Source organism: Bacillus rossius, chromosome 3, assembly GCF_032445375.1.
Source record: "Bacillus rossius redtenbacheri isolate Brsri chromosome 3, Brsri_v3, whole genome shotgun sequence".
NCBI lineage: Eukaryota > Metazoa > Arthropoda > Insecta > Phasmatodea > Bacillidae > Bacillus > Bacillus rossius.
In genome coordinates this window covers 122,382,477-122,407,799 of record NC_086332.1, presented here as the reverse complement: position 1 = coordinate 122,407,799, position 25,323 = coordinate 122,382,477, and the positions used below count along the sequence as shown (strand labels likewise).

At 45.8% G+C, this 25,323-nt stretch overlaps 1 protein-coding gene across 1 annotated transcript in view; it reads right to left on the bottom strand.

Annotated features, from left to right (window-relative positions):
- Positions 1 to 25,323, bottom strand: part of LOC134531371 (E3 ubiquitin-protein ligase RNF14-like) — a 250,433-nt gene that overhangs the window by 201,198 nt on the left and 23,912 nt on the right. The window contains exons 2-3 of the mRNA XM_063367072.1: positions 23,651 to 23,846; positions 22,858 to 22,919 (exon numbers count right to left, since the gene is read on the bottom strand). Of these exons, the coding sequence (XP_063223142.1) occupies positions 22,858 to 22,919; positions 23,651 to 23,846 (258 nt within the window). The remainder of the gene's footprint in view (positions 1 to 22,857; positions 22,920 to 23,650; positions 23,847 to 25,323) is intronic.

Sequence of the window (25,323 nt, the reverse complement as noted above, 5' to 3'; positions counted from 1 at the left end):
TAATTGATGCTACCATATTTGCTCCGTTATCTGTTACAACACTAGTTATTTTTTCTTACTAATATGAAAAGTATCACAAACTTGATTCAATCTTTGGGCTTTGTAAAAAGCTGTATAATGCTCATCTAATTCAACTGTAGCTAAAACAATACTTTTCAGCTCATTTTTCCAATAGTAATGTATAGTTATCCCAAGATAACTTATCATGGTCATGGTTTCAGTCCAAATATCACATGTGAGAGATATGAAGCTTACACTTTCTATGATTTCTTGAGTTTTTAGCTCCATCACATCGTAAAAGTCATCGAGTCGATTTTTAATTGTATATACACTAGGAATTCTAAAATAAGGACATAATTGCTTCATTAGTCGACGGAATCCTCTTCCTTTCACAACATCGAATGGTCTTTTGTCGACACATATGAAATACAAAAGTAACTTACACAATAAAGAGTGCATCGATCCACCTTCTGAGTATAACATATTTTGATTTACAGCCTCTGAGATTGATATTTGTTGGGTTTCTGGAGCTGTGTGGCTAGTGAATGAATTTCAATATTTTCAGTGGTATTTACATTAGTGACAGTACACGATTTTTCAGTTGAATGTGTATTCACTACAGAATCTTCAGATGAAGATGTTGATGGAAGAGCATTTTCCATTGAAATGGAAGTAGCACAATACTTTTTCATTGCAGTAATTTTTTGCTGTTGCAGTACCTGAAGCTGAGGTGTTATAACTTTGTCCAACGAACTGGAAAGAAAGACAAAATATATTTATTCAATGAACGCAAATGTTACACAGACATGTTAGGTAGCCAGATATAGCCTATAGGTTAAGTAATTATTTTTATTTATGCAATGACATATATAATATAATAAATATATAATATATTATATATATAATATTATATAAATAAATATATTATATATAATATATATAATATATATATAATATATACTATATATGTCATTGCATATATATATATGTATATACTGCTAGTTGGAGGCAGTGTCATGTCCACCAGTTTGGCCTCGGCTGGTATGATAGCACAAGCCCCAAGTGCGTCACCCATCCTACACAATCTATGGGGAGAAAAGTTAGTTCGCCACCCGCCCCTAGATGGCAGACAAAGGGGAATGTAAATTAAGGAAACTTTGTCTACCTGCCCAGCCTAATTCAGGACAAATATCTAAATACCCAGTGTTGTATCAAGAAGCCTTTAAATTATACAAGTGAATGTAAATAGTATTGTAATTCGAATATGTATGCACAGGAAGGGTACAGATGTGCCTTCCCTGATGAATATGTACATACATTGTATATTTACTCTGGCTGAGCTAAGCCAGACGAAAAAGCTCTCCCCAGTAATTTCTGGGCTAATTAAAGTTGTAGAATGCTTGAGTGGTATTATGTAGGCTGTGACCTCTCTGGAAGACCACTCCCCCTTCCTACCTCTCCCTGCTCTTGGGCAGCGACCACTGCTTAAGGCCCTGTCACACTGTCAAATATATTGTATCCTATAAATTGAACAACAAAATTTGAAGGGTGATTTTAGATGAAATACATCTTCAAATATATTGTATTCAATATTATTTGACGAGCAATGTAAAATATATTTGAAGTCATTTCACACTATCTATTTTCTTTGAGTGAGCTCGTTTTACCAAACATTCTGTAGAGAACTGTAAATGACAGTATTTAGAATCAAAAACAAATTTTGGGTCAAGGAACGCGGGCTTTTTTAAGTAGGTTATATTCCAATTTAGGTATATTGTGATCATACACAGTTTAAAATTTACGTTTTCCAGGTGTTTGGAATGCCTGCATTAAGAGCATCAAAGTGTTTCAAAAGCTGCAGCTGTAATTGCAATTGTAGCAAGTCTCAGTAAACTAGAAGAGAGATCTAAGAAAAGGAAACGCAGATGGTGGACGAGACAGTGGATACTTTCCCGGCAAACAAATGGTGTTTTACCCCTTTTTGTCATGAACTTCGATACGAAGATGCCGATTCATTTCCGAACTATGTAATAATGGATTCTGAAAGTTTTGATCTTCTTCTTTCAATTGTGGAGTCTCGCATTGCAAAGAAGGATACTCATTTGTGCCAGTCTATACCAGCAAAGCAGAGGCTGGCAGTTACATTAAGATTTTTGGCGACAGGGGAATCATTTAAGTCCCTTATGTTCTCTACAAGTATTCCACACAACACCATCTCAAAATTTTTACCTGAAATTTGTAGTGCAATTTATAGTGCTCTTCAAAAACAATATTTAAAGGTATGTTTAGTAAGAATAAAACATATAATTAAATGTAAATCTGCAAGTAGGCATATCCCTTCTCATTCCCGCTTATTTTCTCACCCAACTAGCTGCTGTTGTATGGACACTTTCACTTGTATTTCATCAAAATTGTTCCTATACTTTAAAGTGAATGTGTTAATTTTTGCTGTGTTTAGAAATTGGCAATTTTGTTTTATTTTGGATTAAGTGTATTTACTGTTACAAACCTCAACCTGAGCCTTTAAGCTAACTTCACCTCAGTCACATTATCTCTTTAAAATAATTTTTTAACGAGATATTAGACCAGGTATGCTTGTTTCGTATAGCCTGGGAAGTATAGGCTTACTGACAAGGATCTGCTACACAAATATTTACATTCACGAAAAATGGTATTACTTTCAAAACTTAAATAATAATAATTGAACACGTAGGCAGAATTTTAATATTTCTAGGCCTTTCTTGCAAATCACCAGAGCTACTTGCTTACTCAGAGATGCTGCTTTAACATAAGTAAGTACCATCTATTGTCAGGAAATTATGAGTCTATATTCCAGAAAATTCCAGACAATACTTACAGAGTAGCAGCTATTGTAAAATAAGGAGAACAATGACTTATAAATGTTTTCTGGTTTAAGGACCATAATATTCCAAAACTACAGTAACTTCTTTTAGTCAAATATATTAACCTGCACTTCCGTACATACAGATTCAATTGGAGGATAATATACAATAACAATTACATATTCCAGCAGAAAATAAAATAGTATTAATTCAATTACTGCATTTATTTCCCATTCGCCATTGCTGATATTTAAACTATTTCACTTCAGAAACGGAAACAAAAGTGGCCGCTTTATTTTAGATAACTCTGATTGGCTGATCCCATCCAACATCCAACATATTTTAGAACCAGTCCTATACGTAAAATATTTGAAGGAAACTCTAGACATTCAATCTCTCAAATAAACATGGCTGCGATAGTGACGTTTAACGTGACGTCACAACCCTCAAAGATATTGGATCCAACATATTGGAAGGTGTTGGAAGCTAAAATTTGACAGTGTGACAGGGCCTTTAGGGACCGCTCCCGCTCCTCCCCTCTGCTGGGGACAAGTAGCAGGTTAAGTTGGAAGTAAAGCCTTTTTGATAAACTAAACTTTCAAAATGCTTTTTTTTTATCCTGACGTTTTCTAATCATTCTGTACGGAGACATGAGAAATTAAATAGTTTTACCATTCTAACAGGTGGTAGAGGTGGGTTGGGACAGCAATTTTCGGTATCAGTCCCAACCTGATACTGATACAGTAATGTACCTAGTTACAAGTCTCTGAAACTTCTGTATCAGACGGTCCCAGGAGGCAACAAAGCTCCGCGTACGCAGACCGTGCGACCGGAAGGAGAATCTGATACATTATTTATCACGCCCGGTAATTCTCTACCTCTGATACTCTCATGACCGCCTGATACAACCAGTATCAATCAGTTCAACATTCACAGCAGTTCGTCCTGGCCGTGTATCACCATGTTGCGGGCTGTCATGCTTTGTAGTTAGTATCATTATAGTGAAATAAGGAATTGATAAGTGCACGAAAAAGACTTCATTTGTGTGGAATTTTTTCACGGAAAATAATGAGTTTGCTAATTGTAATTTGTGTAAACAAAAACTGAGTTATAAATCATCGACTAATCTGAAGAAACATTTGAAACGTAAACATTGATATAGTATGCTCACTAATGTACCTATCTGTTTTTTATTTTTTATTTTTGATAAAATCGTGCATTTTTAATGTATAAAAACACTAGTTACTAATTGTTTTCGAAAAAAGAAAGTCCATATGTTGATTACATCTGTTATTAGTGTCAACTGAGAATTTATTTGCATTTTCATAGCTGTTAGGTGCACAAATATAAATATTATATCTTGTATTAATGTACTTTTTAATATTAAATTTTCATTAGTTTTATTATTGAACGAGACGGTGCACGCACTGCGCACTGAGCGTACTTTGAAGTAGGAGAATAAACAAAACGACTTGTAACCAGGGCTGCCACTCTGATATTCATGAAAAACCTAGATAACCTACAAAAAAACCCAGACACATGGGTAAAAAACCCAGATGCGTCTAAAATGCTATCGTTGAAAATGTTTGCGTACTAATTCAAAAATATAAACATAACTGGTTTTAATATAAAACAATTAATTACCTTACAAGACTGAAAACGGTTAAATACAACCAATACAAGAAAATTACACTGCAGCAAAATGGCTGTATAAGTAATTCTTGGACCAGTACATATCATAAAAAAACCTACAAATATATACATGACAAAACAAACACCATCACTGCATCCTTTAAACCGGTAATTGTTTTTATAAAACTGCATCATGTACGTTAGTCTTTATTCAGAGTCTGATTCTACAAGATTGGTTTGAAGGTTAATTGTTGCATTGGTTTTGTGTTCTGCAAGCCTCTTTGAAGAATGTGTCTAATTTAATATTCGACTTAGCTTCTTGAAAACTAGTTTTGTGTTTATATGTATTTTTGTGTGTGAAACACATAGACTTGTTTGCATTTATCAAACAGATATTGCAACAGATACAGTAGCTACTACCTTTATTATTGTTTTAGGTATAAAAATAATTAAAATTATAAAAAACCTAGAATTGTTGGAATTCATTATTTAAAAACCCAGAAACCCAAACACCATTGGAAAAACCCAGATCTGGGTGGAAAAACCCATGAGTGGCAGCCCTGCTTGTAACAATATCGCTTTGCGCCTCTCCTTCAAGGCTTCAACGCCTTCCCCTGCGCTTCCTCCCCTACATTCTTTCCCTTCTTTATCCCTTATTCGTCGTTCCTGCTCCCTCCCCTTTCACAAGCTCCGCCCAAGTGACCGTCATCTGCGATCGGGTACTGTATTCATTGGCCGTGGTGTTGTTCCAGCTGAATTCTGAACTGATACTAAAGTCTCTGATACTTTTCAAGTGTACTCGTTTGCCGTTCCTGATACAGGCGCGTATCAGTGCCAAAGTATCAGGTTGATACTTTTCGACCCACCTCTAACAGGTGGTAAGGTTATGTCAGCTATATTGATAATACTGTGACATTCTGACATTGTGTGAATGGTTGTTTAGGTTAGATGACCGACATGAAAAATACTTCGAAATTGTGTAAATGCTTGGTTTTGTTATGTAAGGCTACATTAATAATGTAGTAAGAATGGTTGATTATGTTAAGCTAGCTACATTTTGAATTTGTATTTCCTAAGAAACAATTCAAATGATTATACATTTTTAAAATGTACCTAACTAACATAACCAATGACCCACATTACTTTATGGTACTTTTAATGCTGCTAACACGCATAATCCATTATTTTAACATGCCATTCCCATTATTTTAAAGTACCTACCTATTTATTTTTAATGTAGTTAACTTACACCAAACAGTTATTCTCACAATATCTCTGTATTTTTTAATAATATATATATAATCATAATCCTTACTTAACCACTCATAAATAAGGTAAACTACTGGCAGAACTACTTAAAGTACCTTCGAGAGTATAAGTAATTGAAAAAGTAACTTACAGATGTTGTGGCTTTTCCGTAAATAAAATCATAAAATTCTGAAAATTATTTTTTCGAACACGATAGACAGCACTCTGTTTAAGCTGGGTTTACGATTGATTTCCTTAAGAATTATAACTTAACATCGAGCACACGATTAAGTCAAAACTACATTTTCCAGTTTATGATTGACATAGAAGTCGTTAATTCTAACCAATCACAGCACAAAACACATGGTCGGCCATTGTTCGAAACGGAGAAGCAGGTTTGAGATAGGTTATTGACAAATGGGATATCTATTTTTCGAAATGGATGATGATTACAAATGACAAATATACGAATTCTAACCCAAAATACTGCCTCGCTCGGTCCAATAATAAGACATAAACTTCCGGTTGAAAGGTTCTGGTTTGTTGTGATTGGTCGCTTCCCGAAAATATAAAATTTAACCATTTCTGTTAAGTCTTAAGTCATCATATGGTTCGCACACGACCCGTCAAAATTCACACACGACAATCATAAACCATTCCACTAGTTTACATAGAGTCATATGGTAAGTACACGACTAAGTCTTAAGTCTTAATTCTTAATTTTCAATCGTAAACCCACCTTTACTCTGAAAAGAGAGTTTAAAAATGTCTACTGATATCTGAGCAATTACTTTTATTAGCTTGCAATACCTGTGTATTGAAGCGACCGATGCAAGTACATACTTTAAATGCAAATGTCATAATACAAACATGACGTCGTCTGGCCGACGACCACCCCAGAGCCCGACCTGCACCCGCCAGTATACGCTCCCGCTAACGGAACACACCCCTGGCCATGGCCCACCCGAGTCAGGCGACCCGAACAGCAATTAAAGACAAAGCCGCGGAAACCTGAGTAGACAAGAGAAGAACCGTACCCATTCCTCCTGAAACATTAAATGAGGATTTTAGCGACAATAAAATCTCTTCCAGACACACCCGTTTGGAGTCTAGCGTAATAAGAGTCACGCCTGGCGCGAGAGAGGCCGAGCCTCCCTCGGACGCCATGCCAGTTCGGCAGTTCAACGCAGCTCACGGGCCGGGGCGGACCTACGTCCCACGGAGAGGCAACATCCTTTGTCTACATTGAAAGTAACGTCCGGTAAATATAGTCACTAATTAACCAAACCCCTTTTATTACTTAACCTCTCCGTGAGTACCCGGTCCCTTTTTTCGGTCCAGGACCTAATCCAACCGCATCAACTTAAGGACACCCCGCACCACACTTGGTCAGCGGGGCTGCTCTTCAGCATACGGCACGGGCCGTCTCCCGCAACGTACAGAACTTTATTTAAGGTCACGCGCACGGCGCTGACCACAAACCCGCAAGGGAACTTGGACAAACTTAATTGCGGTGCGTGTTTCACCACAGTGGGCACAACACCCGCGCCGAGACATTTGCATACGGGATTGGCCGTCTCCAATCGCCCGCCCCTTAATCCAGTGTATTTTTGTATCCCGTGTTTTGTATTGCTAACTTACGTTACCCGAGTAACGAGTGCCACGCAACTTGTGCGCACCCCCTTAATTCAGTGTATTTTTGTATCCCGTGTTTTGTATTGCTAACTTACGTTACCCGAGTAACGAGTGCCACGTAACTTGTGCGCGCCCCCTTAATTCAGTGTATTTTGTGTCCCGCCTTTGTGTTACGAAATTACGTTACCTGCGTACCCAGTGAGACGTCTGAGACATAACAGCATCCGAGGCCACGTAACGCGGAACACAAACAATACGGCGCCACGGAATAACAAGTAAAACCCCCCCGGGGACCTCTGTAGAGTGTTGTATTGTGTACGACTCGCTCCTCTGAATAAAAGGTATGACACCGCCACCTCAACTCCACGTCTCTTATTTAAAATCATCTCACGCAACACCGCCGCCGGCCCTAGTGGGCCACGCAGGGGCACATACATCCACGACCCCAAATTCACGACTAGAAACGAGCTAGTCTGGCGCCCACCCGGACAACACAGATCAAGAACCGCCTTTTCCCACTAGGAGCCACACCGGGACTCGAGCCCGAGACCCCGGACGACGGCAAACATTTTGTAATGCTTTTATTTATTCACAAAACCCATAAAATATCAATATCAAAAATAGATCAAAATATAATGGCAGCCACATCAATACACAGGTATTGTAATAATAAACAATTAACAGTAATTTATCAGAATACATTTTAATTTTCAAATGCTCTTTGCAAGGTAAAAAGAGGAGCGTCTCCAAGTGTTCGAAGAAGGTATTTTCGTAATTTTATTATTCACGGAAAAGCCGCGATAATCAGTAAATTACCATTAAAAACCTGTCAGAAAGTTAATAAAATCATTGGAACTTAATTTTTCCTTCAGAAAAAAAGGCTTTCCTTCCGAACTAACCAAGGCAGTTGTTAAGCTGTATTTTTGTTTATGTGGCTAAAAATTCAAATGTTTATTAACAGAGATATACCGTGGTCAAGAAAATGCGCTGGACAGCAACAGCAAAACATGTCACCCCATTCATTAAGGGAGAAAATTATACTATACACGCTGAAAACAACACAGATTTATGTTCCATAAATTAAAAAAAAAAACAAATTTAGGAAAAATATCAAGTTAAATACAGCCCATATTTTTACCAATTTCTTTATATATAAATGGCTTCAGGACTCATACAAAGTATAGGCCTAACATCAGCCATGTACCAAATGAAAGCTGTAACCTTACTTAACAAAATATACAGTTCAGAATTTTTGACTGGGCCGACACTTTTAATACCGACGGACAGCAACAAGATCACGCGCCCAGTTTTCCTTGCAGGCAATAGCTTCACCCACCCATTACAGGCCTTGAAAGAACCATTTTACATCTCCGTTAAAAACTGAAATATAAAAATACAACTACGAGGTCCTAAACGCAAGATGTAAGGCTTGTTATTTAACTAAAAAAAAATAATATTTTTTTTATAGTTTTTTTTAACAATTATTTAAGGTCAAACAAGGTAAATATTCATAAAACTTGCATTATATTAAAACGACTCCAGGACTCATACCAAGTATTGGCCGAACATCAGCCATGTACCAAATGAAAGCTGTAACCTTACTTAACAAAATATTCAGTTCATAATTTTTGTCTGGGCAGACTCTTTTAATGCCGACGGACAGCAACAAGTTCGCGCACCCAGTCTTCCTTGCAGGCAATAGCTTCACTCACTCCTTACAATTACTGAAAGAAAAAAAAATTATTATGGTGTTCACCTACGTAAATTTAAAAAAAAATGTATAGCTATATATATATATATATATATATATATATATATATATATATATATATATATATATACACACACACACACAAGGGTTATTTTTTTTTCAATCTCCGATCGGCTATAATAAAAAAACGGGAATGAATCGGGAAATTATTTTAATGTCAAAAGAAACGTACATCTTTACTCTATTTTTCCACATAATCACCGTGCAGATTGAGGCATTTGTCGTATCGATGCACCAGCTTTCAAATACCCTCTGCATAAAATGATTAAAATAATTTCCCAATTCATTCCCGTTTTTTTTATTACAGCTGATCGGAGGTTGAAAAAAAATAACCCTCGTGTATATATATATATATATATATATATATATATATATATATATATATATATATATATATATATATATATTCTTAAAGGTAGGTGTTGAGCTGCATATTACAATGAACAAGTTCGTATTTTTGTAAGTAGTCGCTTACTTTCTGTCTACTGGTTTTATTCTAATGTTATCGAACTAGTACCTAGTTTGTTACTGTTGTCTTTAGATTGTAACGTTTATACTGTTCTAATATTTATTTATATTATTTTTTACTAATTTCTTTTATCATATATTTTAATTTTTGATTTTAACCGATTTATTGCTCATATTCAAGGTTGGCTGAAAATTTTATAATTCGGAAATATAAGTATATGTATTGACGCCATCCCCGCTGCCTGTTTTGAAATTACGTTAATTAAAAGGGTTTAAAGAATTTTGATCTCAAGGGCGGATTCCTGGCCTCGTGGCTGCAGGCAGGGACGCCTCGACAAAGGGCTCCCCGGGCTGTTAAGGCCTCCCAGGACGCCGTACTAGAGAAAACACACATACGTACTGACGTCGTACCGCCTGTGACAGTGAAGCCCGGTCTCCACCCCACCAGTACCGGACCCCGCTGCGAGACCGCACCCCTAGCCTAGCCTATGCAGGCTGACGCTGCCCCCCCCCCCCCTCTTAGGCCAGCCGCGGTCAACGGCAGTCGACAACGGGTCATCAACTAGGACGGACGTGCCGTTCCCCGCGTTTCCCCTTCGTTCAAAAACCGTCAAGTAATTACGTGCGTGTGTTCATTGTGTTCAGACACCATATAGCCTAGGAGCTTAGTAGTGCACGCTGGGGCCGACGACCCACCACAACAACGGCTAGACGCTTTAAGACTAGCCTGGCGCCCTCCCGGAGAACAAACACCTCAACAGAGACACCAGCAACTACTAGGCTCACCCCGGGTATCGAGTTCAAGAACCCAGGTGATGGCATTTGGCGCCCATGCGTGTGACAAAAATGGATAATTCCAGTGTTTTTCCGCGATCCGCCTACACCAAGGAAACCAGTGAGCGTGAAACGGCCGTCTTGTGCGTGTGAAGGAATAGGGGTTAGACAGGCAGGCGCGACCAGGACAGCGGACAAAGGGCCCCCTCCCTTTCACTTCTGGACATTCCAAAGGAGCGAGACCGACCTCCCCCTTCCACCAGCCGGAGCTAACGCTCTTCTCTTTGTGCGACCGTCCGCGCAGCTGCCCACACCCCTCCCCCCGCTTCAAACCCCGACCGCTCCTTTACGACCCACCCTGCTTCTCCCACCAGCCGAAGTTATCGCTCTACTCTTTGTGCGGTCGTCCGGGCAGCGGCCTACCGCACCACCCCTCCCTCTTGTGCGCGCGCACGAGTCCTCATCCCGACTACACCAAACATCACCGGACATTGTGTGAATTTATTTTATATTGGTAAAAATTTTTACGTGATCTAATCCTTCTAAATTATATTAGCTACACCAAATCAACTGACACCTACCAGTGACGTCAACAACACAATTGCTCACAGGTATAATGTTACCACACATTTCAACCACAGTCTGTGCAAACTGCTACCTACCTAGGGGCATGGACCTATTAACAGGAACACTACCGTGGCATAACACATGCCGATGCGCACCCGACACCTTAAAATTCCCGATCAAGCGGGAAACAGTAAAGTCCACATGGGAAATACAATCGAATCCTGTGTGGCCAGGGAAGGATGAAGCGGGGCTACCACCAACTACACCGCCTGCCCTAGTGACCATAGCACCAATCACGCACACCGCCACGGGGAACCCATCAGATAAAATAGAAACAACAGAGTGTGCAAACTGCGCACAGCGCGAGCAGAAGCCAAGGCAGGCACGGGAACACACATCGCTGACCGACCTGAGCGCCACATGGGGGGCACCGCGAATGGTGACGAACACGGGTAAAATCAAAAGTTCTTTGCATCTGGGTCCATAAGAATACATTATCAACTCCTATAGTTCAGAGTCTAACCACACTGGATAAAGCTTGGAGTTATGTAAATATTAAAGTTTTTCCCTGGCTAACTTAATAAATGTTCTCAGTCACGGTAGAGAATGAGACTCAAGTACTCATTAGCACTTGGGTAGGTGTAATTGTGTGCATAGGTAAAATAATTAAAATCACGTATTCTGTGTACATAGGTCTTTTTTAATGTTAGTCTCGTTGGTTAGAGTGCAAATACACAGTTCATTAGGCGAGACTCTCGTGATATGTTTAAATAAGGACAACGGACATAGTCATTATTACACACGACTAAAATAACACACCTCGCCACTTTTTTCCTTCTGGATAAAGCCTTAACACGAATTAACAATATTTTACCATTCAAATTCTATCATCCTTTCGTGCAGATACCTAATTTTAACTATTTTTCAGCTGGATTATTACGTGGTCCAAATCTGGACATCTTCATTCGATGCTAGGTCATTTCATTCTTTATTAATTAAGTTCTTAATTTTGCACATTTAAAACTTGTTAATTTAACAAATATGACTCCAGATTGTCCGAAAATTCAAATAGTGACAAAAATTTAAATTGAACTAAACAAACTCTGCGTTTGACAATGGTGCAGAATATAAAAATATACGTTAATTTTAAAATAAAAACATCTGGTAACAAAACGTTACATGAATAAATAATACATAAAATGAATGACTTTTCTTTAAATTGTTATTACTACCTAGAGGGGTCAGTAGAATTGGAATTGTTAACGTTCAGCTCACGTCTAGAGCGTAGCTCCCGTTGACACGTACTATTTCAAATCATAGAGTTTTCAAACAATAAAAATACACACGCAAAACAAAATATTATGTAAATAAATAACTAATCTGGACTGGGCATAAACACGGTTGTTTCAGTATAGAAGTCTCAAAAATATGCACCTTAACGAAGCTCACTTGCCTTGGGAAAAAAAAGACCTGTTTCTTACTTTTTCAATGTGTGTTCATATCTATGTACGTAGCCCTCCAATATTTTCGCTTGTTAACTTTTCCATGATGGTTTAACTTATTCCATTTAAATATAGAAATCTCAGAATCACACATTATCATACAGCAATTTAATTGGCAGTAAGCATTTCCAATTGAAACATCCTTGTTATTAATCGTGAGAGAACTTTACAGAAAAGTGACAATTGCTTGAAAGACTAAATTGTGGGATATTAAGTATGTAACATTGGCCGCATTGGAGACTTGTGGACATTTGGGAAAAGATGGCCACATAGCTTGATCAAATGTAACTTTAGTTGGTAATTTACGAAATAAAAATGTAACACATGGCGACGAGGATGGGATGTTGTGCCGGAAAGAATAATTCGTTTATTCAGCGTTGTTAAAATGGGAGGTTTCAAAGTGGAAAATTTTGTTTGCAGTGAGGATTCGTGGGAATCGTACGCTGAGCAGCTGGAACAGTGTTTTATTGCCAATGGCGTCAGTGATAAAGAAGAGGACCAAGCGAAGCGGTGTGCAATTTTGATATCGTCATTAGGCAAAGAAATTTACGAAGTCTTACGGAATTTTTGCGAACCAAAGAAACCTCAGGACGTGCGTTACAGAGAACTTTTGAAGTAGTTGAGTGATCATTATTCTCCCAAGCCATCGGTCATAGCTGAACGGCACAATTTCCACAAGCGTGTGCAACAAGATAGCGAAACAATTTCTGACTTTGTGGTTGGGTTACGGAAATTAACCAGGTATTGTAATTTTGGGACGTTTTTAGACTCGGCTTTGTGTGACCAATTTGTGGTCGGGGTAAGAGATAAACATATAACACTTAGGTTATACTTGGAACCAGAAGACATCACATTTGAGAATGCCGTAGCACTTGCATCTGCGTATGAAGCGGCTATGGATAATGCATCTTTAGGTGTGGCAGATTTGAAGGTTAGTGAGGTACCTTGTCAGACGCCTCCAGTGACCGAGGCCGTAAATGTAGTCAAGTTTAGGCCCAGGAAGGTAGATGAAAAAGGGTTAGGAACAGTGAAATGCTTTTGCTGTGGTAGGGCTAACCATGTGGAGAAAGACTGTAAATTTAAGAGTTATAGGTGCAACAATTGTAAACAGCTGGGTCATTTGCAGTGCATGTGTCCAAATCAAGCGATGTCAAAGAAGGGTGAGTAGAGAGCACACAACTTTGTGGTACATGATGGTGCAGAGAACCAAGTTGGCCTCGTAGATCGGTGGGAAGGTGAGTTCACATCAGTGTTTTGTATATCAGCTGGAACAAACCAAAGCCATGGGTAATACCTGTTTTGGTTGGGGAAGTACAATAAAGACATGGAAGTGGACAGCGGTGCTGCTATATCCGCCATATCAGAACATACCTACAAACAATTGTTTGCAACCCATCCTTTGAGGCCTACCAATGTCAGATTGAAGTCTTATACAAATGAGGTGATGAGTCCGTGTGGTACATTGAGGGTGCCCGTGAAAGTAAAGGGACAGCCTGAGACTGCAGAATTAGATCTTTTTATAGTACCAAATGGTGGTCCACCCTTGCTAGGGAGAGCCTGGTACGATGCTTTACATTTACCACGACCACACTTGTATCATATCGAGACATCAGAGAAGCAAAAGTGGGAGTTGTTTAACAGCTTGGTAAGGCGATATCCACTGGCTTTTGATGAGGGCCTGGGAACATTTACTGGTGGGCAGGTCTCCTTACGACTAAAGGAAAATGTCCCTCCTGTGTTTTTGCCTGCCAGGACCCTTGCGTTCGCACTAAAAAGCAAGGTGGACACTGAGCTAGACAGACTGTTAGGGCTGCACATTATGCACCCCGTAACATTCAGTAAATGGGCTACACCGATTGTGCCAGTGGCAAAAAGTGATGGCAGTGTACGCATATCGCACACCGAGAATAATAGGGCCACATCTCAAAAAAAATAAATTTTTTTTACATTTTTGTATATTTGTAATGTCTATGGCTATATCTATTCGGTATAACAAGGCCATATATGTAGTACAATAAATATTCACCTGAGATGAGATATGTCCTTATTACATTTTAAATTTGTAAAACAGAAATCAGACTAATACAGCCACATGTTGACATGCGGCCTTATTTTTCGTACAGCTGAAGGTGGGTTGGAATACACCATGGCCATATTTTGACTTGTGGCCTTGTTGTTCTTACGTCTGAGGTAGGGTTGGATTATAGCATAGCCACAGTTTGTGTTGTGGCCCTACTATTTTGATGAATGTTGGCACTCCCGAGTTTAAAGGGTCGGGAAACCATTGCTTATTGTTTAAAGTGTTTGCACTCCTGATTATGAAAGAGAGGGAAACGTTATTGTTGGTTGTTGTACCACTAGTTTAGTGTTCAGAAAATGCATTTTAGTGTAAAATGTAGGTAGTTCTGTAGTTATTACAGACCCAAGATGGATTTGACGAGATATAGGACACGAAAGATTATTATGATGGCATTGTCAGATTCTTCCATACACCATGAAAGGCAATAAATATTGTATTAAGTTTATCTGTAGAAAGTAAAAATATAAAATAAACTGTAAATTTCGGAAATTGTAGCATTTTGTTAAGACATAGTTTGTTGTGTAGTATTTGTTTGCTGATGCCAAAGAATCTGTTCAGTTAAATAGTATCCATAGAACAATAATATTTTTAGATGTAACTTAGAATGGAGGTTTAGTAAACATTTATAATACATGCAATCATAGAGGTGCCGTCGTCCGGGGTCTCGGGCTCGAGTCCCGGTGTGGCTCCTAGTGGGAAAAGGCGGTTCTTGATACGTATTGTCCGGGTGGGCGCCAGACTAGCTCGGGTCTAGTCGTGAATATGGGGTCGTGGATGTAAGTGCCCCTGCGTGGCCCACTAGGGCCGGCGGCGGTGTTGCGTGAGATGATGTTTAAATAAGAGACGTGGAGTTGAGGGTGCGGTGTTGTACCTTTTATTCATAGGAGCGAGTCGTACACAATACATTACTCTACTGAGGTCCGCAGGGGGGGGGGGGGGGTTTACTCCTTATTCCGTGGCGCCGTATTGTTTGTGTTCCGCGTTACGTGGGCCTCGGACGCTGTTACGTCTCATACGTCTCACTGGTTACGCGGGTAACGTAATTTCGTAACACAAAGGCGGAACACAAAAGTACACTGAATTAAGGGGGTGCGTACAAGTTACGTGGCACTCGTTACTCGGGTAACGTAAGTTAGTAATACAAAATACGGGACATAGAAATACACTGAATTAAGGGGGCGCGCACAAATTACGTGGCACTCGTTACTCGGGTAACGTAAGTTAGCAATACAAAACACGGGATACAAAAGTACACTGAATTAAGGGAGCGCGCACAAATTACGTGGCACTCGTTACTCGGGTAACGTAAGTTAGTAATACAAAATACGGGACACAAAAATACACTGAATTAAGGGGTGGACGGTTGGAGACGGCCAACCCCGTATACGAATGTCTCTGCGCGGGTGATGTGCCCACTGTGGTGAAACACGCACCGTAATTAAGTTTGTCCAAGCTCCCTTGCGGGTTTGTGGTCAGCGCCGTGCGCGTGGCCTTAATTAAAGTTCTGTGAGTTGCGGGAGGCGGCCCGTGCCGTATACTGAAGATCAACCCCGCTGACCAAGTGTGGTGCGGGGTGTCTTTAAATTGATGCGGTCGGATTAGGTCCTGGACCGAAAAGGGGGACCGGGTACTCACGGAGAGGTTAAGTAATAAAAGGGGTTCTGTTAATTAGTGACTATATTTACCGGATGTTACTTTCGATGAAGACAAAGGCTGTTGCCCCTCCGTGGGACGTAGGTCCGCCCCGGTCCGTGAGCTGTGTTGAACTGCCGAACTGGCATGGCGTCCGAGGGAGGCTCGGCCTCTCTCGCGCCAGGTCTGACCTCATTACGCTAGATTCCAAATGGGTGTGTCTGGAAGAGACTTTATTGTCGCTAAAATCCTAATTTAATGTTCCAGGAGGAATGGGTACGGTTCTTCTCTTGTCTACTCAGGTTTTCGCGGGTTTGCCTTTAATCGCTGTTCGGCTCGCCTGACTCGGGTGGGCCATGGCCAGGGGTGTGTTCCGTTAGCGGGAGCGTATACTGGCGGGTGCAAGTCGGGCTCTGGGGTGGTCGTCGGCCGGAGGACGTCAAACGCCCCCCCCCCCCCCGCGAAGCCCGACCTTGCGCCGCTTATGGTCCCGCTAACATGGGGCCACCCCTAGCTCTGGCCGCTCCATCCCGGCGTGGTTCGCGGCTCAGCAGCTGGTCGGCTCCGCGTACCGGACCTGGTGATCGTGGCTGACTGGGCCAGCGTGCGCGCCGCCCCGGTTGCCGTCGTGGCAGGCGTGTCGGGGGCGGCGTCGTGGCGCCGGTGTGGGGTCAGCGGCTGGTAGGGCCAGCGCACTGGACCTGGTGATCGTGGCTGACTGGGCCAGCGTGCGCGCCGCCCCGGTTGCCGTCATGGCAGGCGTGCCGGGGGCGGCATCGTGGTGCCGGTGTGGGGTCAGCGGCTGGTAGGGCCAGCGCACTGGACCTGGTGATCGTGGCTGACTGGGCCAGCGTGCGCGCCGCCCCGGTTGCCGTCGTGGCAGGCGTGCCGGGGGCGGCGTCGTGGTGCCGGTGTGGGGTTAGCGGCTGGTAGGGCCAGCGCACTGGACCTGGTGATCGTGGCTGACTGGGCCAGCGTGCGCGCCGCCCTGGTTGCCGTCGTGGCAGGCGTGCCGGGGGCGGCGTCGTGGCGCCTCCTAGCTCCGGCAACAGCTCCACCCGGGTGGTGTTCGCGGTGGCCGCAGTTGGTAGGGCCCGAGCACCTGTCCCGGGTCGACCCACGCCGAACATCCGGGGGTCGACTCGTCGAGGTGGCCTTGCGGCTGACGGGCTCTGCGCCCTGGTCCCAGGTCGTAGCCGGCTAGGTGAGCTGTAGGTCTGTGGGCCCGTCGGGGTCGTTCCGCGGGCTCGCTGGCGGGTTCGTTTGTCCCCGGTTGATGTCCCGGTCCGCGGAGGTCCTCCTTCGGCGGCGGTTGACAGTTCGTGGACTGGTGCGGACTCCGTTCCCGTTCGGGTATGGCGGCGATCTTCGGGTCGGTCTCTCCGGGTTGCGTGACGATCGGCGCTGGCCCGTCGTCGTTGCCCGCGTCGGATTGACCTATGCTGTGCGACAGCTCGGCGATCTCCACGGCCTCTGCTTCATCGCCCCGTAGGTAGTATTGCGGTGGGGGGCTCTCGTACACCCCGCTCCCCTCCCAGGGTACCACTGCCGTCTCCGGTGCGTCCTCGTGGACCTCTTCCGGTTCGTCTGGCACGTCGTGGGCGGGGTCACCCCCGGTGTCCCCCGTGGTCATGCTAAGGGCGTAATCGTCGAGGTACGTGGGCGGGCGCCGCCACCGCCGTGGTCGTGGCCTCGCCTCGTCGTCTGATGCGGTCTTCGCGGGCGATGTCCCGGGCGTGTCCGCGGGTTCGTCTCGGGGCCTGTTTGACGTGGTGTTCGTGAACACCAGGGTGCGGTATGGACTCTCGTACACCCCGCTCCCCTCTATAAAGTCAACGTTTGTACTTTATAGAAATATTTATATTGATCAATTTTGGTGGTTGCAGAAGTCGAAACAAAAAAATTGTTTGATTTATGATATGCCATTCTTTACAAATTTTAAATAAGCTAAAACTTTATTTTGTCTCTGGAAGTATGCTTATCTTTGGTTTTTTTTTTTTAAAAAATAATAAATTTGTTGTTTATTACTATATTTGTAAAGAATAGGAGATTCATTTTGATTATATTTTGCTTGCGTTAAAGCATTGATTTTTTTTTTGTTTAAAGAAAAATTGTAGAATCGCGTATTACAAACAAGGACAAGTAAAAATATTCTTTTAGAATATTCGGTTTGTTCCATTTTTCGGTCATTGATAATATGCGTCCGTAATTTTAGCAGCAAACTGGAAACTTCGTATGATTTGAATTAATACTTAAAAGAGATATCGAAGAGCTGTTTTAGTAACGTTAAGATTTATTTATCGATATATACCAAGAATTAAGTAACTTTATTGAAAATATTGTGTTTTGATAAGAATTGTTAATTATCGTCGAAGATTTCAACACTAAAATTCACGGAAGAACATGCAACGAAACTTTTATACTAGAACGAAGATCTGCCTAATTATGCTACCTTAATCGACGCAAAGAAGAACGGTTAAAATATCCTGAGGATTTGAGAGAGAGACAATTCAATTATTCAATCGACGACGACTGAACCACGTTAAAATAGGAAAGGCGCTGCAGTTTTGTCGACACGAGCTAATAAGAAGACGTCTCGGGAGCCTAGTAGGAGGACAACCCAGCAGCCCGGTCCACGAGAAGGACCGACTCGACGGCGCAAACTAAGAAGGAGGCGGCTCACGAGCCGAGCACAGCAGTCCGGTACGAGAGGAGGACTGAGTCAACGACCTACCAGCTATCCAGAGCAGGAGAGCCAGCTACACACGGATCGTCGCAGAGTCATGGTCATCGAGGAAGTCAATACGTCTGTAGAGGCTATAACTGTCACTGAGGTCGGTTTTTTTTCCAGTCCCCGTCCAGTCGTCGATTTGGAACGTTTCCCGTTTGTTGAATTTCACGAACATTATTGTTTTTTTATAAAAACATTGATTTCCGCCCGAAAGACTTACCAGCGTCATAATTTAAATCCAAATCTGAATCTCTTGTTCTATAATTATTAGAATAACTAAACTAATTAATTTAAATTAACTCTCGGGATCCCAAGACTATTGAATAGTAAATATCTGTTTGGAATTCTTTCAGGGCATTAAATTTTATATAAACGTTAGTCTCTGATGTAGTAATGTTTCATCAACACTCAGTGGTCCACGCTCACCGAGTGCTTTCAATCCTGGCTTAATACATAATTTTTACTTAATTTGAACTTACCACAACTTAACTTTCAACAGAAACATATAGAATTATTGAATCATTTACATGATATAAAACAAATTGTTGATATATTTACACTACACTAACTTTGAATGAGTTTTTTTTTTGTTTTGTTTTGAACTGGATAAACTTGTTGCATACATACACAAAGAATTCCAAGCATTCTAGAATAATTTAATAGTCTAGTAGGATAAAAATGTGATCAATGTATGTATAATAATAATTGTACCCTGCAACGGCTCTGCCGCACTCACATTAGGTCTAAAATACACCTACTTTAGTTACAGACGCAATTTACTTTTATTTACGACACATAAACTAGTTACATTGATTTACCTTGATAATTTTAGCTGTTTGAACCAAGAACATATAATTCATTTTTTTTTTAAACTGACGGAACTCGACGGTTGTGAAAATTTGTTAAAGAAACATAATCATTTTTTTTTTTGTTGCTTCACACACCCGTTGGTACGTCACCTCCCAGGGTACCACTGCCGTCTCCGGTGCGTCCTCGTGGACCTCTTCCGGTTCGTCTGGCACGTCGTGGGCGGGGTCGCCCCCGGTGTCCCCCGTGGTCATGCTAAGGGCGTAATCGTCGAGGTACGTGGGCGGGCGCCGCCACCGCCGTGGTCGTGGCCTCGCCTCGTCGTCTGATGCGGTCTTCGCAGGCGATGTCCCGGGCGTGTCCGCGGGTTCGTCTCGGTGTCTGTTGGACGTGGTGTTCGTGAACACCAGGGTGCGGTATGGGCGTGGTTCGGGTAGGCTTCTAGCGGGGGTCACTTCTGGCAAGTCGTCTTCTTCGTGGACGGCGTCGCTCTCCGGCGTACGGCGTCCGTTTTCGTCCGGAGTGGGGGGTCCTGCGTCTCCGTCTGGGTTCCTTTCCCCAGGTAGGGCGGTGAGTCGGATGTCGTCCCTGTGTACTTTCTTCAGGCGCCGTCCCTCCGTGCTGACTAAGTACGTCGTCCTGCCTAGTCGTCGCCGTACCGTGTATGGCCCGCCCCAGCGCGGGGCCAGTCCCGCGCAATAGTTGCGGGGTGTGGCTGAAAGCGGGTGTAGTCGCGCGAACACCTGATCGCCGACCTGCACGGCGGGTGGAGGATGATCTGTGATTGGGGTGATCCGGTTGGCGTATCTCTCCTGCCTGCGTCTTGCCTTGTCGTGCAGAGTCACCCGTCGTTGGTCGCGTTCCTCCGTCGTCTCGTCGGGGTGCGGAGTGCCGTGTGTGGCCCATTCTCCCGGTAAGGGCAGGTTGTGGCCCTGTATCATCTCGGCTGGTGTGCGGCCGGTTGCGGCGTTGGTGCGGCGCCGTACACAGAAGAGGGCGTCAGCCACATGTAGATCCCACTGCGTGTGGTCCGCCCCCAGCCGGATCCGGAGCTGTGCCTTTAGTTCCTGGTTCCAGCGCTCTGTCGGGTTCGCTCTCGGATGGTAGACGGGCGTCGTGTGGTGCTCGATCTGGTGTTCGTCGCACCAGCCCTTCCAATGTCGCCCCAGGAACTGACTGGCGTTGTCCGTCAACACCGACTGGGGGTATCCCCAACGTGACAGGAATTCCCTAGTCAGCAGGCTGATGATGGTAGGTGTGCGCACGTTCCCGCATGGATACGCCTCTGTCCACCGCGTGAAGAGGTCCGTCACGACGAGGAGGAAGCGTTTACCGCGCGGCGTGCGAGGGTAGGGGCCCATCACGTCCAAGGCTATCGTTTGGAAGGCGGTGGTGTCTTCCCTGGGTTGTTGTTGCTCCTCGCCATCACGCCGCCTCGCTTTCCTCGCCTGACAGATCTCGCATTCGCGCACGTACGTACGTACGTCGTACGTGATGCGGGGCCAGTGGTAGTGTCGGGAGACTTCTCGTCGTGTCTGATCGGTCCCCGGGTGTCCAGCGAAGGCGTGGTCGTGGAAGAACCGAAGGACCGCTTCTCGGGCTTCCGTCGGGACGTAGGTCCTCCAGTCCACCTGGTGTCCGGGCGTGTGAGTCTGAATCAGGCCGTCTCGCACGCGCCACGCCTCATGTCCGGCGGTCGCTTGCTGGCGGCGTTTTGCCGCGTCTATTGACGTTTCCTGTGCTCGACGTACCCGGTCCTGGACGTCGGCCACGGTGTTGGGTGGGTCTTCGTCCCCGTCCGCGTCGGCCATGATGCGCGCGCATGCCGAGTCGTGCGATGCGTGTCCGTGTGGTGTGTCCGGGGGTAGAAACTCCTCCCAGTCGTCCTCGTCCGTCAGCTCTGTTCGTGCATCGGGTTCCCGCGACAGTAAGTCGGGGAGCTGGTTCTCTGTGCCAGGAACGTGCTCGACGTCGAAGTCGAACGACTGGAGGAATAGCGCCCATCGTATGAGTTTGCCTTTCCGCCCCTGCATCGTATGCAGCCAGGTGAGGCAGCGGTTGTCTGTCCTCAGTGTGAAGCACTTCCCCTCCAGGTGGGGCCGGTACTTTTTCATGGCCCAGACTACGGCTAGGCACTCTTGCTCGTTGCTGTGATACCGGCGTTCGGGCGGTCCGATCTTTGCGCTAGCGTAGTCGACGACCTCGCGGTCCCCGTTCGGGTCCGTGTGAAAAAGCACCGCGCCCACACCGAGTGTGCTGGCGTCGGTCTGGAGGTAGAGGCGGCGTCCGGGGTCTACTCGTGTGAGGGTGTGACAGCGAGTGAAGGCGGCTTTTATTTCGTCAAAGGCGCGTTGCGCGGGTTCGCCCCAATGGTACCGTGCCCGTGGTGACAGGAGGTCGGTCAGCGGTGCGATGGTACGGGAGAAGTCGGGAATGTACCCCCTGAGCCAGTTCACTAGGCCGATGAACCGTTGGAGTTGCTTCCTCGTCCGCGGTGGTGCCGCTTCAGCGATCTTGCGCAAGTGAACGGGTTGGGGTCGGTTGCCAGCCGCGCTTACTAGGTGGCCCAGGAATTCGACCTCCTGGGTCCCTATATGACACTTTTGGTGTGCGGCCGTTAGATGGTGTGTGGCTAAGCGTTCCAGGACCAGCGCCAGGTGTCTGGCGTGGTCCTCCCACGTCTCGGAGAAGACGATCACGTCGTCGAGGTACGCGATCGCGAACCGGCCCAGGTACCCCTCCAACACTCGGGTCATCATTCCCTGGAACGTGGCCGGTGCGCACTTTAGCCCAAAAGGCATGGCACGAAATTGAAACTTCCGCCCGTCTGGTATCGTGAACGCGGTTTTTCCCCTGTCTTCCGCTCGTATGGGCACTTGCCAATACCCAGCCTTCAGGTCGAGCGTACTGAAGACTTTCGCGCGGCCGAGTCCGGCTACGGCGGCGTCGACGCTGATTTGAGGTGGGGGTGAGCTAATCGTGATGGCGTTTAACGGCCGAAAATCGACGCAGAAGCGTAGCGAACCGTCTTTCTTTGGGGCTAACACGACGCAAGCATTGTAATGACTGTTGGACGGTTCGACTACCCCGTCGCGAAGCATGTCCGCCACCTGCTCCCGGATGGCCCTCTGCTCCCGGAACCCGTAGCTTCTCGGGGGCTCGTGTACTGGGTTGTCGTGGGTGGTCGGGATGTGGTGTTTGGTGATGGTGGTGCACTTCAGTGGGTCGGCTACCGCGAAGACGTCCTGTCTTTCTGCCAACACGCGTTCAACTGCTGTTCGGTGTTCGTGGGGGACGTTGTGGCGGAACTGGTCTAAGGTTACCTTCTCCCCCTGACTCTCGGGGGTAGTGCCTATGGCGTACACCGTGAGCCGCTCGCGGGTGCCAATGTAAACTCGTCTGGGTTTCATTTCGATTTCCGCATCTTGTCTCGCTAACCATGGTTGGCCTAGTACTATCCCTTCGTGTAAGTCCTCTACCACCAGGGCGGTTACTGTGGTGACATCGTCCCGAATGCGTACCTCGAGTTCGGCTTGCCCCATTGTCGTTCCCGGTTGTGTGCTGGTTGCCAACCGCAATTCGGCTTGGTGGGTCTGCAGCGCGCCGGGAGGTACCAGGTGGGGGGCCACGAACACGTGGCTCGCGCCCGTGTCTACTAGGGCTGCCGTGGGTCGTCCGTTGACTTCCACTGGGATGCGGAGTAGGCCGTCGCGTGGGCGGACTAGCTGGTTTAGCTGCGGTGGGGCTGCCTCCGCGGCAGGTGTGGGTTGGCTCGGGTTGCTCGGACGTGCGGGTTTTACCGCCGCGCCCCCAGGTGGGTGTTTCCCGACGTGTTGGTGACGGGTGGTGTTTGCCGGCGTGAAGGGCAGTCGGCATGCCAGTGGCGTGTACCTGCGGGGCAGCCCAACTGGCATCGCGGTAGTGGGGGTTCCTGTTGCGTCGATGTCCCATCGGGCCTACCGGGTGGTTGTGCGTCCTCGATGGCTCGTCGCGGGTAGTCGGGTGGGTAGTCCCCTGCTTCCCGGTTCTGGACACTGGCTATTCTCGGACCCATTAGGCGTCTGACCAGGCCCCGATCGGTGTTCGTGGGGTCGTAGTGCCGCAGTCCCCGGATGTTCCGTTCTGTGTCTATGGCTTGTCGGTAGTCCTCGACTTCCTACGCGCGGTAACACCGCATGAACGGTTGCAGTTCATTGTGTTGGAGGGTGGTTATGGTTGAGAGCGCGGCGGTTGGTGCGGCGCCGGGTGCTACTCGGTTGAACAGCTGCATTTTCTTGGCCAGAAACTGTTCAACGGGTTCGCCGTCTCGTTGGCGTTCGCCATAGAACTGCGTAGTACATTGGACCAGTGCGTGGTCCGTGTCAAATCGGCGGTTGAATGACGTTGCAAACTCCACCCAGGGCATGCCGAAGCGTCCCCAGAGGCTCCACCATTGGCGGGCGGTCCCCTTCAGCTGTTCGCTCGCTCGCCCCGACCATTCGTCGGTCGGTATTCCGGACCGTGCCAGTCTGACCTCGCAGTGCGTTAGGAAGTCTCTGGGTACTTCGTGCCCTATTCCGCTGAACTCGGGTAGTGCTAACTTCCCTGTGTAGCACGGGTTGCGTGTGTGCATCCCCGTGTTTGGTCCGGTGATTGCGCTTGGTGGTTGGATGTATTTGGGTGCCAGATTGGTCCGGGCACTCGTGAGGCCCGTAGTCGGTAGTATGCCTCCTAGTGTGATGTTAGCTGGTGCCTCCGTCTTGAGTGGTGCCCATGACCACGGTAATTGGGTGTGCTGCTCGCCGAGTAACGTCTCGCTCCAGGGCTTGCCCCAGGTATGGTCGGTGACGTTGTCCCGGGTGTTCGCGCATTGGCATGTCCTATACCACGGCAGTGATCCCGTCAATAGGTCTATTTCCCTTGGTAATAGGCAACGCGTGCACACGAGGTCTGTAGGTGGTGCCTGCATGTTGAGCTGTATGTTGTACGTTCAAGTTCGCCGTTTGTGACGGGCTGTTTGTAGTCTGGGCGCGTGTTGTAGCGCGCGGGTTTGAGATCGGCGGGGGCCGGTGCCTGGACAGCCGCACAAAGAGGAGGCGAAAACAGTCCGCGCGGAGTGGGGGTATCAGGATGGTTGCCCGAAGCGGAGAGCGTGAAGAGGGGTAGCGAGGTGGGGGCAGGTGCCTGGACAGCCGCACAAAGAGGAGGCGAAAACGGTCCGTGCGGGGTGGGGGTGGTGACGTCGCTCCGTTGCTCGCCTCGCCGTGATGACGTGCGGGGGTGGGGTGTTGGAGTGTCCTTTGTCCGCTCGCCTCGTCGCGCCGTTCTGTCTGGCCTTCGACCCTTCCTGTGTCCAAAATGGCCGTTTCGTGTCTCCGCTGTCGCCTGTTGGTGAATTTATCTCGAAAATGTCCAGAAGGGGGAAAAAAAAATTTTCACGTTATTTTCTGCCCCACGCAGCGGGCGCCAAATGCCGTCGTCCGGGGTCTCGGGCTCGAGTCCCGGTGTGGCTCCTAGTGGGAAAAGTCGGTTCTTGATACGTATTGTCCGGGTGGGCGCCAGACTAGCTCGGGTATAGTCGTGAATTTGGGGTCGTGGATGTATGTGCCCCTGTGTGGCCCACTAGGGCCGGCGGCGGTGTTGCGTGAGATGAT